Genomic DNA, 19170 nt, shown 5'->3' with positions numbered 1-19170 from the left:
TTAGTTTATACTACTATTGGAAGTCTTTTAACATCATGAGGTACATTTCAGTCAAGTGATTGAACAATACGTGCAATCTATTTCTCATTTCGCTTATTTTGTCCACCATATGGATGAAGGTTTTTACAATACATTATGGAACTGAGCGCTTAGCCACATCTTAAAAAGCAAACGATGGATGCAATCTTTTGGAAAAGCTTAAACATGAATGTAAGATTCTCTTTATGTAGACAGCTCACTGGGTTTTGAATCAGAGCTGATGTTTCTGTGTCTGTCAGCTAATGAAAACAAGCAGCTTGGCTCGCCTGAAGTGTTCCCTCCGAACCAGGTATCCAGTTCTGCTGAAAGGACAAACAAGCTGATTTGTACTGTACTATCATTCCCTTCCAAAACAGCAGGAACATAATGAAGGTATTTGTCAAATCCACTCTGTGCAAAAGACTCAGACGGAAGAGGACTTTTATTTTGATAGTGACTAGCGCTCATACGGCGCACCGGCGGAAGAGCGCTAGTTCTAAATGGTGCTGCATATTAATGCATGTTTGTCTCGCTGTGTTAAGAATTCTGGACACATGAATCGGTTTGCTGTTGAGACAAGCACCAGATTGTGATGCTGTGTGTTCATGTGCGTGTGATCAGAGTGAGTACAGTTCGATGTGTATATGTTTTCACTCTAAATGTCCGTCATTACTAGTGCTCACGTGCTATCAGCTAAACACTCATATTAAGCTGTATTTAACTCACTTCATATTAATGTTCATCAATGTGTTCATGCTTAATAATGTCAGTTATATTACATATGATGTATAAATACTGATAATGATGTAAATGTGTCATCTGAGACACGTCTGTTTATATGCTATTGTTATAATATATGAGGGGAGAAGCTATAGCTATTTCTTAATGTGATGAATGTTTAAGTGCAGTAGTGTTACTCTGGGAATCCTGTGATTATGTGTTGCAGGGAAACCACATCTCACACCTCTACCTGCATTAATCTGGGAAAACTCTCAAATACAGCCACTCATTCATCTCCATTACTACAAAGCCCATGCATACAGCTCTGACTTGCCTCTATTAAAGGAGCATCCCTCAGCCTGTGCACTGCCCTGTTAAAGGACCACTGCAACCATTATCATGACCCACATCAACGCCTGCTCTGCTCTTCTTTAAGTTGTGCTCTCATTCAGAGTTCTGCTGTGTGCTTCCTCTTACATAGTGAATGTTGGCTCTCCCCTCTGATACATGTTCTCTGGTGTGCCGAATAAAAGGCTCAAGTTGATTAATCTCTCTGTCTGTTGTGTTCTGACCGACACCCTGGTACACTGTTATATCCATACGCAACTAGCCCCTACACTTCAGGTCAGCCTTCGCTACATTTTATGGTCCTTCGAGCCGGATAACAGCTGTGCTGGGACAATGCAGCCGAGTGATGAAGCATCATGGGCCACGCCAGTCAGGCCTAAACGGCATATAAGACAACCAACATACTTACAAGATTATGTCACCGGAGTAAAGCCACCAACGAGGTCTAGCCCAGCACCACACAGTATGCCCCCCTTCACACCTGGAGGGGCTGAATGGATCCCACGGTCTCATGTAAGAGGGACTGCAACCCCTGGCACAAGAAATGAGTTTGTCCCTGGCTCGGATGAGAGCCTTAGAGGCACGAGCCTATCATTGTCACAACCACAAACCTCTACGCCCCGTATTGAAGCCCATCACACTGATGATGAAAGAGACTACAGTCAGTGGTATGACGGAAGTCAGCAGGACTATTATGACAATTCAACAGAGGTCAGGAGGCAGACGCCACAACAATGGACCACCTCTACCAAAGCTCAGAGATTAGAACAGCAGAAATCGTACACAGATCGGTGGCCCATCCCCCCTCCTGCAATGACGGATGACTACTCAGCTATGGATGAAGATGAGTACTATAGAGATCCACCGCCTCCGCCATGGCCCACTGCTGAGTACCCTCCTATGCCCAGAAGGGACCAAGAGGAGCACAGAGTCATCACCATCATAGACAGGATGATGAAAGAGCTACAGCTCATGAGAAATCAAACAGTACTTAGCACCCCAGCTCATGCTCGCCAGCACTCTGCCCCACAAGACTCTTCTCAGTACAAAGAAAGCAGGGCTCCAGGTTATGCTCAGCCTCGTACTCAAAGGTCAGAATATCACTCACCTACACCCAACACTGGAGTTCGATCCTATGCTCAGTTTCCTGCCCAGGCCGACACGAGCCACCCTCACTGCTCATCAGACCTACCATACTCACCTGGATCCATGTCACTGGGTCGAGTACAATACCAGGGACCAGCGCCAAGGATCCCCCTCTTCGTCCATAAGGACCCGATGGAGTTCTCCAGGCTCAAACTGGCTCTTACAAACCTGCTACCTGCTGATGCCCCTGAGCTCTATAAGTACCAGATACTTGTGGATCATGTGAAACTTGAGGATGCCTGTCTCATCGCCGACTCCTTTATTAACTCACCCCTGCCTTACACAGACACAATGGCAGCCCTGACAGAGAAGTTTGGCCAACCACATCATGTAGCCTTAAAGAGGATTGCATCCATCATGGACACGCCTGAGATCAAGAGAGGAGACGTAACTGCCTTCGAAAAGTTCTCACTGAATGTGCAGTCACTGGTGGGCATGCTACAGACGTTGGGACCAGACGGTGATGTGGAGCTAAGATGTGGCTCTCATGTGGCTCGGCTTCTCACTAAGCTTCCTGCGGAGATGAGAGCAAACTTCAGACGACAGATGCTGTATGGTCCTGGGCATACTCATACTTTACGAGATTTTGCAGAATGGCTAAGACATGAGTCCTGGTGTCAAGGATATGACAACCTCTCTGATGTCCATACCGCCAGAGGGCCCACAGGCTACCAAGCAGAGAAGCGGCGCAGCCGGCCGGCAGCTACCGTACTTCATGGTGCAGAGGGTCGTGTACCTGGTCAGACGGGGAAGCAAGAGAGTCACAGCTCATTTAAACCAACTAAGAAAGGCAAGGCGAACCCGTATTGCCCTTATTGTGAGAACAACGACCACTTCCTGAATAAGTGCCCTGAAATTCAGAAACTTAGCAGAGAGGAAATCAGAGAGTGGATAAGAGTAAACAAGAGATGCTGGAAATGTGGGCGAGCCCATCAGGCAGCCCAGTGTGACCTCAAGAGGCTCTGCGACTTGTGTCAGGAGAGGCACCTAAGGATACTGCACGATGCCAACATGCGTCCCAGGGTAGAATCGCCGAAGACAGAGAGCTGCCTGGTAAGCTCTGGAACAGACATACTCTACCTGGACAGACCATCGGTGCATTCACGTGTTCTGCTGAAAGTCGTCAGGGTACTTCTGCGCAACAGAGACAAGACACTAGACACATATGCTGTTCTGGACGACGGCTCAGAGCGAACAATGCTCCTCGCCGAGGCTGCTCACAAACTAGGCCTACAAAGAAAGCCTGAGGACCTGGCTCTCCGCACAATCAGACATGAGGTTCAAACTCTGAAGGGATCCTCGGTCTCATTCAGTATCTCCACCCCTTTCAGTCCTAAGAAGACCTTTCGTATTGCAGACGCCTTTACCTCCCCTTGCTTGGCTCTGGCAGATCACACCTACCCCATTGCTCGACTGAAGAAAGGGTACAAGCATCTGGCGGATATTCCCCTCGAGCCCTTAGAGCATGTGAAGCCACTTATACTTATAGGTGCGGATCACCCCCATCTCCTAACACCAATTGAGCCGGTGATACTTGGCCCACCAGGAGGACCAGCAGCTGTTCACACAAGGCTGGGATGGACCCTACAAGGACCTGCTCATCTCATGCAGTGTACAACGAGTACCAGGCAGTGTCTTTTCACCAGTATCTCCCCTCAGACAGAGCTGGCACAGAATGTAGAAAGGCTTTGGAAGATGGACGTGCTGCCCTACCAAAACAGCAAAGTGGTTGTACGTTCAAGGCAAGATACGGAAGCTGTGGAGATCCTTGAGAATAAGACGAGGCGAGTAAATGTTGCAGGTGTTCTCAGGTACGCAACCCCACTGCTGAGGAAACGGGAATATCCCTCCCTCAGAGCACCTAAAGAGGCCGTCCTATCAAGTCTCAGAAGTCTGGAAAGGCGGCTGGAAAAGAACCCCCAACGGGCTAGCGAGTACTGTGAGGCAATCCACAAGCTGGTGGAGACGGGAGCCGTCAGAAAGGTGGATCCACAGGAATCCCCACTCACAGAGGAATCGTGGTACATACCCCACCACCTAGTGAGCCATAATGAGAAAAGTCGTCTGGTCTTCAACTGTTCGTACCAGTTCCAGGGACGAAGCCTGAATGATGCTCTTCTTCCGGGACCCACTCTAGGACCATCCCTGATTGGAGTCCTGCTGCGCCTCAGGGAGCATGCGGTGGCAGTCAGTGGAGATATCCGCAGTATGTTCCACCAAGTTCGGCTCCTCCCAGAAGACTGCTCACTCCTTAGATTCCTCTGGAGGGACATGAAGCGAAACGAGCCCCCAGACATCTTTGAGTGGCAGGTTCTGCCTTTCGGCACTGCATGTTCACCTTGTTGCGCCATCTTTGCTCTCCAGAAGCATGCAAGAGAACATGGTGGACCAGACGAAAGGGTCAGGAATTCGGTGGAGCAGTGTTTCTACGTGGACAACTGTCTTCAGAGTGTGTCCACAGCAGAAGAGGCTAAAGAGCTGGTGGATCAGATCAGGGAAGTCTTGGCTGCAGGAGGATTCGAGATCCGCCAATGGGCCTGCAATGTTCCCGATGTCCTTAAGCACCTACCTGGAGAAGCAAGGTCCGACGGGATGGAGAGGTGGCTGTCACACAATGAGTCTGGCATGGCGGAACCAACCCTTGGACTCAGCTGGCACTGGGAAACAGACACCTTAGGCTACAAGAGCCGGCCCCTGGACTATGGATCGTTAACCATGAGAAACGTCTATAAGGTGCTGGCCCGGCAATATGATCCGCTGGGGTTCATCTCGCCCTTTACAACTCGTGCTAAGCTGATTGTCCAGAGCATGTGGGATGGACCGCGAGATTGGGATGACCCAATTATTCCCCCAGATTTGCAGAAAGCGTGGATGGAATGGGAGTCGGAGTTACCTCTGCTGTCACGCATCACCCTACCACGTCCATATGCTCCAGCTCATACAGAACAGAGCTTGGTCTCTAGACAAATCCATGTCTTCAGTGACGCCTCCGAAAAGGCTTATGGGGCTGTGTCTTACCTGAGAACTGAAGATGGAGAGGGACGAGTCTACCTAGGGTTCCTAGCAGCAAGATCAAGGGTGGCCCCCAGACGGCAATGCTCAATCCCCCGCCTCGAACTCTGTGGCGCCTTGTCAGCTGCTCAGCTTGCACAGACAATCGAGAAGGAACTGAGCATCAAGACAGATCGGACGATTCTCTGGAGTGACTCCACAACGGTGCTTACTTGGTTAAAATCAGAGTCATGCCGCTTCAAGGTCTTCGTTGGCACTCGTATAGCGGAGATTCAGGAGCTTACAGAGCAGAGTGAGTGGCGTTACGTAGACTCAGCGCAGAACCCAGCTGACGATGTCACCCGAGGGAAGACGTTAGCAGAGCTGGCTATGCCTAATCGTTGGAGCCAAGGGCCAACTTTCCTTCTCAAGGAACCCGATAAATGGCCATCCTGGCCGTGCAGTGAAACCAACCAGGATCTGTCGGAGTATAAGAAGGTGACAACTTGCGGGGTCATGAACCGTGCAGATCGACCAGAGACCTTACCGGTGCACTCCTATCTAACATGGAAGGACATGGTGAAGTCCGTGGCTCAGCAGTCTCATGGGGCGGCAAATCAGGAGCCTTTGACTGCAGCCGACTACAAGAACGCAGAGATGATGATCTTCAGGAAGGTCCAGTCTGAGTGTTTCCCAGAGGAGATGCATCACCTAAAGGCAGGCAAGGCACTGCTCAAGAGTAGCCGCATACTTAGCCTCTCACCAGAGCTAGATCCTGACGAGGACATTATACGGGTAGGTGGAAGACTCAGACGTGCTGAGGAGTTAGATCCTTCTTTCAAGCATCCCATTGTGCTGGACCCCTCTCATTCAGCTACAAAGCTCCTTATACAGGATTACGATTCCCGTCTCTGTCATCCGGGCTCCGAGCGAGTATTCGCAGAGTTGCGCCGTACCTTTTGGGTTCTTCGTGGCAGAGAGGCCATTCGGAAAGTGCAACATCAATGTGAGGAGTGCCGAAGATGGAAGTCCAAGCCGAGTATCCCGAAGATGTCCGACCTACCTGCAGCCCGTCTACGACTACACAAGCCCCCGTTCTTCTCTACGGGTGTCGACTGCTTCGGACCTTTCCATGTCAAGTTGGGACGGCGTTCGGAAAAGAGATGGGGGATTATCTATAAGTGCCTTACCACCCGTGCAGTGCACCTGGATATCCTACACAGTATGGATGTGGATTCATTCTTAATGAGCCTCAGACGGTTTGTTGCACGCAGAGGAAATCCAGCAGAGCTTTATTCAGATCAGGGGACAAACTTTCGAGCTGGCGAGAGGGAGCTCTATGAGTCCTTTAATAGCATGTCCTCAGATCTCCAACGAATTCTAGCTGCGCAGAAGATTGACTTTCGCTTCAACCCCCCTGCAGCTCCTCACTTCGGGGGGACGTGGGAGAGAGAGATCAAGTCTGTAAAGTCCGCTTTGAATACCGTTATAGGAGCTCAATCCATTTCTGAAGAGGTGCTTCATACGACTCTACTGGAGGTTGAGGCCATCTTAAATGCCAAACCGTTAGGTTACACCTCATCTGATGTGGCTGACTTGGATGCAGTAACCCCAAATGTCCTTCTGATGGGGCGGCTTGATGGATCACTGCCACCCGTGGTGTATCAGAAGAGTGAGAAACTAAGTAAGCGGAGGTGGAGACACTGTCAAGTTATGGCCGATCATTTCTGGTCAAGATTCATTCGGGATTACTTACCATCCTTGCAGAAAAGAGGGAAGTGGCATGACACCCCTTTGGATCTTACAGTGGATTCAGTTGTGTTGCTGATGGACCCCCAGTTTCCCAGAGCTCTCTGGCCAGTTGGCAGAGTAGTTAAAGTGCATCGAAGTGCAGATGGTCATGTGAGGTCTGCAGACGTGCAAGTCAAGGATAAGATCTACACTCGTCCAGTGGCCAGACTTATCACGCTTCCTGTGATCCCTGATGACAATGATGATATTCATGGTGCCAAACCCTCTTCAGATTAGGAGTGAGTCTTGCAGGAACAAATTGCAAGCAATTTGGGGGCGGCTGTGCAAAAGACTCAGACGGAAGAGGACTTTTATTTTGATAGTGACTAGCGCTCATACGGCGCACCGGCGGAAGAGCGCTAGTTCTAAACGGTGCTGCATATTAATGCATGTTTGTCTCGCTGTGTTAAGAATTCTGGACACATGAATCGGTTTGCTGTTGAGACAAGCACCAGATTGTGATGCTGTGTGTTCATGTGCGTGTGATCAGAGTGAGTACAGTTCGATGTGTATATGTTTTCACTCTAAATGTCCGTCATTACTAGTGCTCACGTGCTATCAGCTAAACACTCATATTAAGCTGTATTTAACTCACTTCATATTAATGTTCATCAATGTGTTCATGCTTAATAATGTCAGTTATATTACATATGATGTATAAATACTGATAATGATGTAAATGTGTCATCTGAGACACGTCTGTTTATATGCTATTGTTATAATATATGAGGGGAGAAGCTATAGCTATTTCTTAATGTGATGAATGTTTAAGTGCAGTAGTGTTACTCTGGGAATCCTGTGATTATGTGTTGCAGGGAAACCACATCTCACACCTCTACCTGCATTAATCTGGGAAAACTCTCAAATACAGCCACTCATTCATCTCCATTACTACAAAGCCCATGCATACAGCTCTGACTTGCCTCTATTAAAGGAGCATCCCTCAGCCTGTGCACTGCCCTGTTAAAGGACCACTGCAACCATTATCATGACCCACATCAACGCCTGCTCTGCTCTTCTTTAAGTTGTGCTCTCATTCAGAGTTCTGCTGTGTGCTTCCTCTTACATAGTGAATGTTGGCTCTCCCCTCTGATACATGTTCTCTGGTGTGCCGAATAAAAGGCTCAAGTTGATTAATCTCTCTGTCTGTTGTGTTCTGACCGACACCCTGGTACACTGTTATATCCATACGCAACTAGCCCCTACACTTCAGGTCAGCCTTCGCTACACACTCTATAGGAACAGCAGTAAAATAAGTATCTCAAATAACTGACCAGTTTCACAAGAACAAAGCAATAGAAGAAATAGAAGTGTCCTTCTAAATGTCTTGAAATGAATTGTTATTGCTTTCGGTTATTCCCTGAGTGTTATTAAGAGCATTTAGATAAATAGGCAATAAGATTTTCTTTCAAGATAAGTTTGGAATGCAATCATGCTTCTCAGATTTTCTATCTACCTGTATTTGGCCTCTCAGTGCACCTGGTTGGCACATTTACTATCATATACCAAGGCATAAAAATTTGGATTTGGGATGAACCCTAAATCATATGTTGTGATATTATACATGCTTACTCACTTGTAAATTGCTTTGGATAACAGCATCTGCTAAATGAATAAATGTAAATGTTTTATTAAAGTAAAAGTGCTACAAAAAGTTATTCACAGTGACACCATTTTTTGGTTCCACAATGAACCATTCAGTCAGATGCTCTTAAAAAGAATGGTGCTTAAAAGGTTCTTCACAGCGATGCATTAGAAGAACCATTTTTGGTTCTTTAAAGAAACATTTCTTTCTTACTTTTTATAATCTAAAGAACCTTTTTTCACCACAAAGAACCTTTGGGTTCTTCAGATGTTAAAGGTTCCTCATTGAACCATATGGTAAAAAAACGAAGCACCTTTATTTTAAAGAGCGTACATGCTATGTAAGGGATAATGTATAGGCAGCCGGTTGTCATTGCAGAATTAACCTCCTAAGACCCGAGCTTTGGTTTGCCTTGCACTTTACATTTCTTCCAGCTATTTGGGATTAGGAAGAACCAATAAATATAATAACCAAATATTTTTCTTTGATCATGAAGAAGTGTAACTGTCCACGTTTGTGGTTCCAGTGCACAATTAAGTATTATGGTGCACACAACAAAAAATGTGATGTCCACGTTTGTGGACCAGGTCTTAGGAGGTTAAGCCCCGACAGTGTGATCAGGACCCAGTGCGAAGCGGTAATAACTGACTGCCTGTATATTATCCTGCTTATTACAAAGTAAGTTAAGGAACATCTGATTTTAAATATTTATAAGCTCATTTTTAACGAATGCGGGCCTTCCGCAAAGAAAACCTGTTTGTTCGACATTCAAATGTTATGAACACACTATTCGGTTTAATAATTTATAAAAAGTGTTGGGGTTAACGCATTACAATTGTAACCTATTGAAAAGTAACTAAGTAACGCATTTAGTTACTTTTTTGGGGGAGTAACTTAATATTGTAATGCATTACTTTTAAAAGTAACTTTCCCCAACACTGTTTATAAATATAATGTTATATGTTAATAAAGAAATATTTATATTACATTTTTGTGTACTGTACCTGTCAAAATGATTTGCCGTGTGTTATTAGTTGTTGTTATCTTGGATTATTACATGGCTCTCTGGAATGCTTGATTCTGATTGGTCAGTTGAGACATTTGCAGGTTCGTTCTTTTCAAATAATAACCGCTCCAAATTAATAACGCATAGCCGGACTACTTGCACGAGTAAAATCGCTCCGCGCCAATAAAGATCAATAAGATCTTTATCTGTTTGGCGCCATCTTGTGACAAACACTGGACAACCACGACAAGACACAGAGAGCTTACTGAGACTGAACTTGACAAAATAGAGCATGACAGCTACGAAGCCAACACACACAAAAATACAGAATGGGCATTAAAACTTCTCAAAGACTGACTAAAAGAGAAAAAATGGAGACAGACAAGTATGAAGCAGAGGATCTTAATAAGGTATTACGATCATTTTATGCATCTGTGCAAAGTTTCGCGGAAGGATAAAAATGTTAATTTAAAACAAATATGCCAATAAAAGGTTTAAAATTCATATTCATGTCCAGTTTTTTTTCTTATGTGGCAAGTAGTCGTGTTATAAGCGGGATAATGTAGAGGCAGCCGGTAGTTATTGGGAAATAAGCCCCTTCAGTGTGATACAAGACCCTCCGCTTCGCGTCGGGTCCTGATCACACTGTCGGGGCTTATTTCCCAATAACTACCGGCTGCCTCTACATTATCCCTTACATAACAAACTTGCCAATGTTGCAACTAGCCAATCAGAATCAAGCATTCCAACGAGCCCTGTAATAAAAAAATTATATCAACCTAGAGCTGCCTATCACTGTAAAAATTTTTTTTTTTTTAGAAATCAACATATATTTTAAGTTACTTTAACTTACTTAACAAATTAAGTTAATCAATTTCAGCTTGTTTTTATAAGTTATGTCAACTTATCCCAAGTCAAAACTTGAACTGACTTGTATAATAAGTTTTCAACTTCTTGCTACACCTTTTTTATACAGTGTAGAAAGTAAAAGTAAACTAAATCTAAACTAATTCTCATATAAAACACACACATGACAAAATATTATAATGCTACTGAAATCTGTGATGTTTTTGACACAAGACGCCCAGGGTTCAAGGGTATACTGACAGAACAATGGTCAGAAATTGATCCCTAGCTGTCACTGGGGGGTACCCTTTCAAAAAGTACAATTTTGCACCGAAAGTTCATATTAGTATCTCAGAAGTACTTACTGGTACAAAGAGTGCATATATAAGTACCTCAAGGGTACATATTATTACCAAATGAATAAATATTTATACCTAACTGTACATATTAAGGTATAGTGGCCCAGTCACACCCTGGGACCATTTTTTAATGTCCCAGTGGTACTTAAGTACTATGACATGAATTGTATTGCCTGCTAACATTTTTACCCAGCAATTTTTTTTCCTGCTAGAACGCTACCTAATTTACCCTCCAGATATAAAAACCTAAATCCTCAATTAGATTCACAATAGGAGTTCCTCACCACAATTTACTAAAGTTTTCTCTAATGTGCTATAGGCCTGCATGCAGCTTAACGTTTTTAATCATTTAAAATTACCGTGCTGCTCCGTAATTCACGCACCACGTTTTTAACTGTTCAGTATTGACAGTGTGATAATGAAACACAGCGCTACACACTCAGCCAGCAGGTGTTTCCAAAGCTCCTCCTAACACTTTGTCACACACCTAACAGCGCCGGTGGATGATAATGTGCAAATGAGGTTTGTTAAGCAGCCATTATATTGAAATGAATGCTGTTGCTCTGGGGAAGCACTAATTCAAAGTTGGTTAATTATCAAAGTCATCTCTGAGACAATATGACACGAGTATAATACTTATGAGAACGACCTCCAAAGTCTTTACTCATCCATGCTTTTAACAGAACACATCTTGTGATTATTATTCCTCTTGATCTACAAGCTTTCTAAGGGGAGTCAGCAATATCCTCAGAAACGAATCGATCACCATGCTTTCTCCAGTGGAAATCGAGATATTCTGTGTTTTCTGATGATTTTATTTTCCGGCAATTTAAACTAATTCCCATTAGTCTGTAGCTTTTCATCTGCAATGGATTTTTTTTCTGGCACTGATACCCAACTCTGTTGTTATTTTTCTTTTGCATTTTCCTTCATGCCCATATCCAATACTTTCATATGAAGACTAGACTCATTTAAAGTCTCTAATTATTCATAAGAGTATTCTATTGGGCAGCTTCTTTAAATCTAAAATCAAAACTTTGCAAACCATGTGTTTATATAATATCAACTACACTCAAAAAAATGAACTTGGTTGGAGTCAGTTTTACTAAATAATTTCTTGTTCACTTTACTTAACAAACACAAGTAACGGCATATGATTAATTTAACTTAGTAATTTCAACAAAAGACTGTGTCTTGTCAGCTTTACTTCAAAACTATTTGTTCAGCCAATATAAAATTGTTGCGTAAATGTAACAGATTAATAAAACCAATACAGACTTGCATCTCATTGGCTGATGATGCTGCAGTGTATTATGGGTAAATTGTTGTTCTGGCAGAATTGTTGTACCCTCTTGCAAAAGTGTAGCACGATAAGATAGGTACCTGAGTAATAAGTGGCCAAGTATAAGTTAATTAACTTGTTCTGATATATTTTAGAACAAAACAAACCAACAAACGGTTTGAAATGTTACATTGCATTTCAAATATGTTTGTGATATGTTTGATAAACTGTAATTAAATAAAGGTTGTATTGAGCAGCTGCACTCTGATTGATTGATTCGTTGTAATGGAGTTATTAAATCATTGTTTTTATTTTAGTTTTTAGTTTTAATCAATTAAATGATTCATAATAGTGACTTTACTAGGATTTCTTTAGTCCATGCAACATTTAAATTGTCAATTTTACACAAACTTTTTTAGTAAAACAACTTACATTTTATTTGTTGACATTACTTAACAAAGCTATGTGGAACCCACTTGACAAAGTTTTTTTAAGTAAATCCAACTTTTTATTTTTTTGAGTGTACTTATATATAGAAGACACCTTTCCTCAAAGCAAATGACTGTGAATAACACCTGCAAACACTGCGCCACTGGGGTAACCTGACATGTAATGCTCAAGAGCACAGTGTTGGCATAAAAAGTGTGACCACAGTTTTTTATCCATTTCCTGGATCATGGATCAGACTAACACATTTTGACTGCAATCCAGATCCCTTAAAGGAATAGTTCATCCAAAATATGAAGAAAGTCATATGGATTTGGAACAACATGAGGGTCAATAAAAATGAAATAATTTGTGGACAAACTATTCTTTTAACTATTAAGGTAATGTTTAATCATTCCCGGAGTGTTATTTATTTTTCACCAATATATTTTTTGGCCATTTTTTGTGTATTTTGAAATATATTTAAAAAATGAATGTATTTCAAAGTATTTATATTCACGTCGCATTGAAAGAAAAATCTGTAAACATAAAGGGGCAGTTTCCAAGACAGGGTTTAGTTTTTTGCAAACATATAATTTAATATTTTAATCATATTTATACATTTTATACTTTATACATAAATGCATAAAAAATTTTTTGCATAATTTATTTGTGTGCACTGTGTGAAAATATTATTTTGTATATATAAATACACACACGTTAACGTTTGTATTTAAGAAATATTATTTTTTGATATATTTTATATATTATACATATACCTAATATACCTAAAAAAAATTTGTATATGTGTGTATTTATATATACATAATATATACACACACAGTAGTACACACACACATATACACTGAAAAAAAAATATTCATTTAATTTACAAATTTTTTTAAGGTGAGTGGTTGCAATCAATTTATTTGAGCTACATTTAAAAAAAGTTTTTTATTTTATTTTTCTATTTTTAAATAAATTGATTGCAACCACTTATCTTTAAAAAAAATTGTACATTGAATGAATATTTTTTTCCGTGTATTATGCAAAAAATAATACAAACTTTTATTTTGTATGTGATTTATCGCGATTAATCTTTTGACAGCCCTACATTTTATCCAAACTTTTATATTATACTATTTATATATTAGAGTTTTTTTTACATTTTTGTCAAAACATGTTTATTATTATGTTACTGTATCATGTTATTATTTTGTTTTATGGTGCTACTTAGCTGTATTTTTTAAGTTATGAAGGTTTAAATAAAAAAACAACTGCAGTTGAATTACTATTAATTGGAATCCACAACCAAAAAACAAGAATTCTGAACAATTAAAAAAACAGAGTTATCTCGTTTTGCAACAAAACTCTTCAAATATTTTAAGCTGTATGGGTTGTACAATTAGAAATGCATTTATTGCCCCTGAAAAATAAATAAATGAAAAAATATATTTAATTAAGCTTTACTTTCTAAATGTTTTTAACCTTAGTTCATATATTTAAAACATATTTTTGGACAAAGAAATATTTTTTTGCCGTATGGCTGTGCAAAGCATTCAGTTTGGCAATTGCAAGCTGCTAGTAAATTTATTGTAACTTTCCCAATTGTAACTAAATGCAGTTCTGTCTCCATTTTCTACAGTAAGCGTGCCTTGTTTAATAAACTGTTGATTACTAGGTTACCAGTACCACCGTCATTAAACAACTTGATGAAACCCATCTAATTTGCATTTGTTTGTTTTTCTTTTTTTTTTGTGCACATTTTGAAAAACTTTGCTTCATGTTTGGATAGAAACCCAGCTACTGTAAGCAACAGTCTGTGTGCAATTAATCATCCTCAGTTCCATAATTAATCATGTCACACCTCGATGGTGTTCATCAGGAAGTTATCACTACATTACAGCACTGAGGAACAGTGTGTTGTGTGTTATGTGTGGATCTGTCGACAACAGCACTTACATACTGTAGCAAGTCTCCTGTGTTTGTTTCTGAAGTCTGTTATGCACAATGACACGTCCCTGATCATCACCAGAGACTTGAGACACTTTCTGTAGTGAGAAGTGGCTGGTATGAAATGATACACCACTTGACCGTTCTAGTCAGGCTTTGCGTAATGCTGCAAACATCTGATCCGCTCTGAATGGGAAGAGTCACCTCGTGTTTGTCTCCAGCTCGCTGCTGAAGCAGAGGCTGGGTTTAATCCGGTAATGTGTCAGCAGACATCAGACTCATTCAAGCACCAGCTGACTGCAGCCTTGCAGGGATCGCATGCATAGTCTAGTCAAGTCTGTTTCCCATTCACTGAGCCACTGGTGAAAAGACATTTTCTGGCATATTGTACTGTATTTTGGCAGCCTGGTCTCAATGTTAATGCATACTATAGTATTAATACGTAACTTTCGAAAATACAAAACATACTTTTATGTAAGTTTAAATAGATGATGAAGCATACAATGTAGACGTATTTGCAAAATGTATTTGTAGCATTATTCAGTGGCGGCCGGTGACTTCTTTTTTCGAGGGCGCTTGATGCGAAGTTCATCACAACATGTATGTAGCCCGTCATGTGTGTGGTTCCTTTTTCAAAATATGTGTTATGCCCATCAAAAGATCCTGTGTGCATCACGTGTCTTGTCAAAATAAGTGCCTGCTGCAGATGCGTCTAAAGGGTTTATGATAAAAGAGACGCTTGCATTTGCCAGAAACTCGCATAATCTTATGTGTAATCAAAGTTTACTGTTAAGGGAGTGTCTTGCATGTATTTTGTGAATGTGTCTTTTATCATAAACGGTTTTGACGTGTGTGCAGCCACTTATTTTGACAAAACACGTGATGCACATGGTTTACATGATGCAACAAACACATATTTTGACACTCCGAACACTTATTTTGAATTTGCGCCCCTCAGATGAACAGTCACGAGCCGCCACTGGTATTATTACGTTTTTACAGCCACCAGTGGCGGAGTGGCAATCGGGAGAGTCTGGACTTTTCCCGGTGGGCCGGTAGTGTTTTAAGGCTGCGAGGGCTGGTCTGATAATAGCCGTGCTTTCAGTCTTTAGTCATGCACTCCGGCCACACTAAAACCTATTTATCATATATTTAATATGCTTCAGCGCTCAAAATGTATCTGGCCGCACCGCTCTATCAAGCCTGTCTCCCCTCGAGTTCTATCAGCCAATCAAAAAATAAAGATAGAGGCTACACAATAGCCAATCAGAAAATAGGACTGTTGTATCTGGGTAAGATTTAACGCAACAACCAATAAAAAAGCATAGCCTCGCACACCCACAGAGGAATGGAGCTCTGAGCATCACTTTGAGCAGCACAGAGTAAGTCTGATCTCCTGTTTTAATGTTACAACAAATGCACAACTTTGACACAAACAATGACAACTTGACTGCTGTTAGAGAATGTTTCCCAGATAATCAGCATCAGTTTTTCACGAGTGTCTGTAACATAGCCAACAGTTTACAGCCTGTTCACTGACAACACCTGCTCAGAACACGTAAGTTAGTTTAAGCCTCGTTTTATTTTTGTTATCACACTCTCTCTCCAAACAGGCTTAAAAATTTTATAAGCAACTGCTTTGCAACCAAAGTAAGCTTTAGCTTACCTAAAACTAGGGAACTGTTGACTTTAAGATCTTTTAAATAATAATTATTACACTTGGTATTTCATGTTGTTTTGCAGTCATTTTATTGTAATTTTAGATTTCAGCATTTGCTTATTTACAGCGAACCATTTTCTTTTTTCTTTTTTTTAACCACAGAGGGCTGGTGGTCTATGAAATTTCCCGGTAGATTTTTGGGTCCCACTCCGCCCCTGACAGCCACAACGTACAAATCTTTAAGATTGCTGTATAATTTCCCTTTAACCATTTTAATGATAATGTTCCCACCTAGAGTCTAAACCTTACCCTAAACCCGCTTTTTATACAAAATTAAGAAAATAGTTTTAAATAGTGCATCGAAATGGGCAGAAATGAAAAGTTTAGTAACAATTTAGCATTTAAAAGATATTTAAATTAAGCCGCTAATACAGTCCTTCACTAAACCTACCCAAAACAGTTTATTAAAATCATGTAACTCACTGTTATAAATTAAAAGCATAACAGACAGACAAGTGTAATCACCAGGCCCGGTACTAGGCTTGCTGGACTGGGGGGGCAGTCAGGATTTTTGGGTGGGCAGCCCAATATCACAACAAAGCACAACGATTTAAATAATATATTTTGAAACATCATGTAAGCAATTTGACATGCATGACAAATTCGTCAAAGGTTATCCTGTAACAGCACCAGACAAAAGCACAAGCCCTAAAATACTGTAAGTGTGATTTGCGACGAGACCAAAGATAAATCACACTGCTTTGTTCATAACACAGCAAATTAGATATATTATAATACAACGTAACATTAGAAAATACAACGTTTTACCTTACGATGACCTTAAGGAGTGAAAGCTCCTCTTGAACTTAAAAGTCTGTAGATTTTTGCGTGTGAAGTTTTTCTCAAACGCGAGCTGAATGAGCTGATGAATGACGATGACAAAACCGCTAAAATTTGATTTTAAAACTGCACGCGATGCTTAGCTGTTACAATACTATATTTACTGTATAACCATCTTATATCAATTATATCTACTATATAGTATGCCACAACCAAACTGCATGTTCTAATTTTAATAAACAGACCTACGTCTAAAACAAACACATTAAATGCTGCTGGAGACTTGCCATTGGCTGGTGTATTTGAATGAATAAATAATGAGGTGAGTCTAAGAAAGGATAAGGGGCTATTTTGGGCATGTTTTACTATAAAAAAAGTTTTAATTTAATATGTGTTGGGTTATTACGTTTATGTAATACTAAATTGCATTGTTTCTGTAATATATTTTAAAGATGCGGGTTTTTTTTAGTTACCGTCATCGAGAACAGTAGTACTTTTCATGTCACTTAAATACTGCTGAAGAAGCCTTAACAGCTTGAATAGCTGATCAGACGATAGTGGGCGTAATCAAAATCTTTTTGATTAAAGAGAATCCGTTATTTTAAGGTTGGCTGGACATTTTTGGGGGGGCAGAAGGAAAATCTCCGTAGACCCGGCCCTGGTAATCACAATAACTTTTATTTATTGCGAAATTTCAAAAGCAGTACCAAAAGTAGTTAAAATGACGATGTGCTGCAGCCGCGGTCTTTTCTGGAGAATATGACAATCTACTACAGTATAACATTAATTCTCTGTCAACGTGTGCATTTTAAATTTCAAAAGTACATTGACTGAAAGACGGCAATATTGCAAATCTGTGACGTAGCATAGCATGGAAGATATAATGAACTTTTGAAATGTGTTGTAAAGCAATATTTGAAATTTAATTTCATAACAAACGCGAGATTTGACTTTTAGCCAGGGCCGGCGCCACGAGGGGGCGTGAGGGGGCGTCGCCCCCTCACTGGCACTATCCCGCCCCCTCAGATCACCATTAATGTTGAATGGGATTTTAATGATAAAATGCGCTATTTTAAAATCACGTTTGCCTTGTGTATTGTCTTCCTAAAGTGAATTTTAAAGTCTAATTATTTAACAAAACAAAAAAACAAGTGTGCATGTATTCTACCGTGACACACGCCCACTCATGTATAGCCTATAGGCTTGTTCGAATTCATCAGGCGAAGACGTCAAAATGCCGCGAGAGCGAGACGAAACGACACTTAGTATGATTTCTCGAATCGTTCTCGCGGTACTTTGACGTCATGTGGTTGTTGGTTCTTGCAGCCGCGCCTAAGGTTGAACAAGTTTGTGTTGACGGCTTGAGGCACGCCGACAATGAGCCCGCGTTCTGAGTCTCAGAGGGAAATCAAGATGTCGAAGTGGGAAATTATATAAAAATTTACAGACAGGAGTGTGAGAGTGACCTGGGCCTGCCCTGTAGCAATGGATATATGGAAAATAGCATTGGAAGTTCTACAAACCGGACTCCGGATTGTAACACATCAATTAATGCCGTGGCGTGGATGAATTATCGGAGCATTTCAGGTGCAAAGATCCAAATGTTCGGCTGTCATTAAGTCAATTCGGGCACCATGAACTTCAGCCAGACTGTACATAGTTTTGAAAAGTTCAGATGTTCATGTTCTTCAGCATCCTTGCAAGTCAACGTACAACGAACAGCCTATTATTGTTCTGCATTTAACGTTAAAGGTAAGCCTGTACGATCTCTCTCTCTCACACACCTGTTTATCAGGAGTAAATAGATAAAAACAGACATTGTTAAAGGTTCTCTAAGCGAATCTGCGAGACGTTAGTTATTGTTGACTTTCGAAACTGTTTTCAAACAGACGGAGCGTAGCTAACTCCTCCCCCTCCCCCTCCCTTCCGTGCTTTCATGAACGTGCCCAACCCCCACCCCCAAATCCTTTTTGTCGTTTATTGGCTGGAATACTTTGTTTTGATTTGTGATGCTAGGTTTGGCCATTTGTTGATATTGCCGTTTGTGAAGCCTGGGCTGTCTACAAAGATCGCGTTTTTTTACAGTTTGATCAGCGGACAGGCAGCAAGCAGATAGTGAGGAGATGTTTCCGGTATGTAACAAAAAATGTTTTATGGTCTAAAACGCTTCAATTCGCTTAGAGCACCTTTAAATTTATA

The 19170-nt window shown here is 41.2% G+C and overlaps 1 protein-coding gene across 1 annotated transcript; it reads left to right on the top strand.

Annotated features, from left to right (window-relative positions):
- The first annotated feature begins 524 nt into the window (after positions 1-524).
- LOC141281541 (uncharacterized) lies at positions 525-7251 on the top strand. The gene is made up of 2 exons (XM_073813419.1): positions 525-640; positions 965-7251. Exon 2 carries the CDS (start codon positions 1246-1248, stop codon positions 7249-7251), a length of 6006 nt encoding a protein of 2001 aa, XP_073669520.1. The 5' UTR covers positions 525-640; positions 965-1245.
- The last annotated feature ends 11919 nt before the right edge of the window (positions 7252-19170 follow it).

Source organism: Paramisgurnus dabryanus, chromosome 2 (genome assembly GCF_030506205.2).
Source record: "Paramisgurnus dabryanus chromosome 2, PD_genome_1.1, whole genome shotgun sequence".
Taxonomy (NCBI): domain Eukaryota; kingdom Metazoa; phylum Chordata; class Actinopteri; order Cypriniformes; family Cobitidae; genus Paramisgurnus; species Paramisgurnus dabryanus.
Note: the sequence above shows the minus strand (reverse complement) of the source record. Positions and strands in the feature narration are given on the sequence as shown.

Excerpts from the sequence above, each read along its gene's own strand:
- LOC141281541 (XM_073813419.1), top strand. The coding sequence starts at position 1,246 with ATGTTCTCTGGTGTGCCGAATAAAAGGCTCAAGTTGATTAATCTCTCT.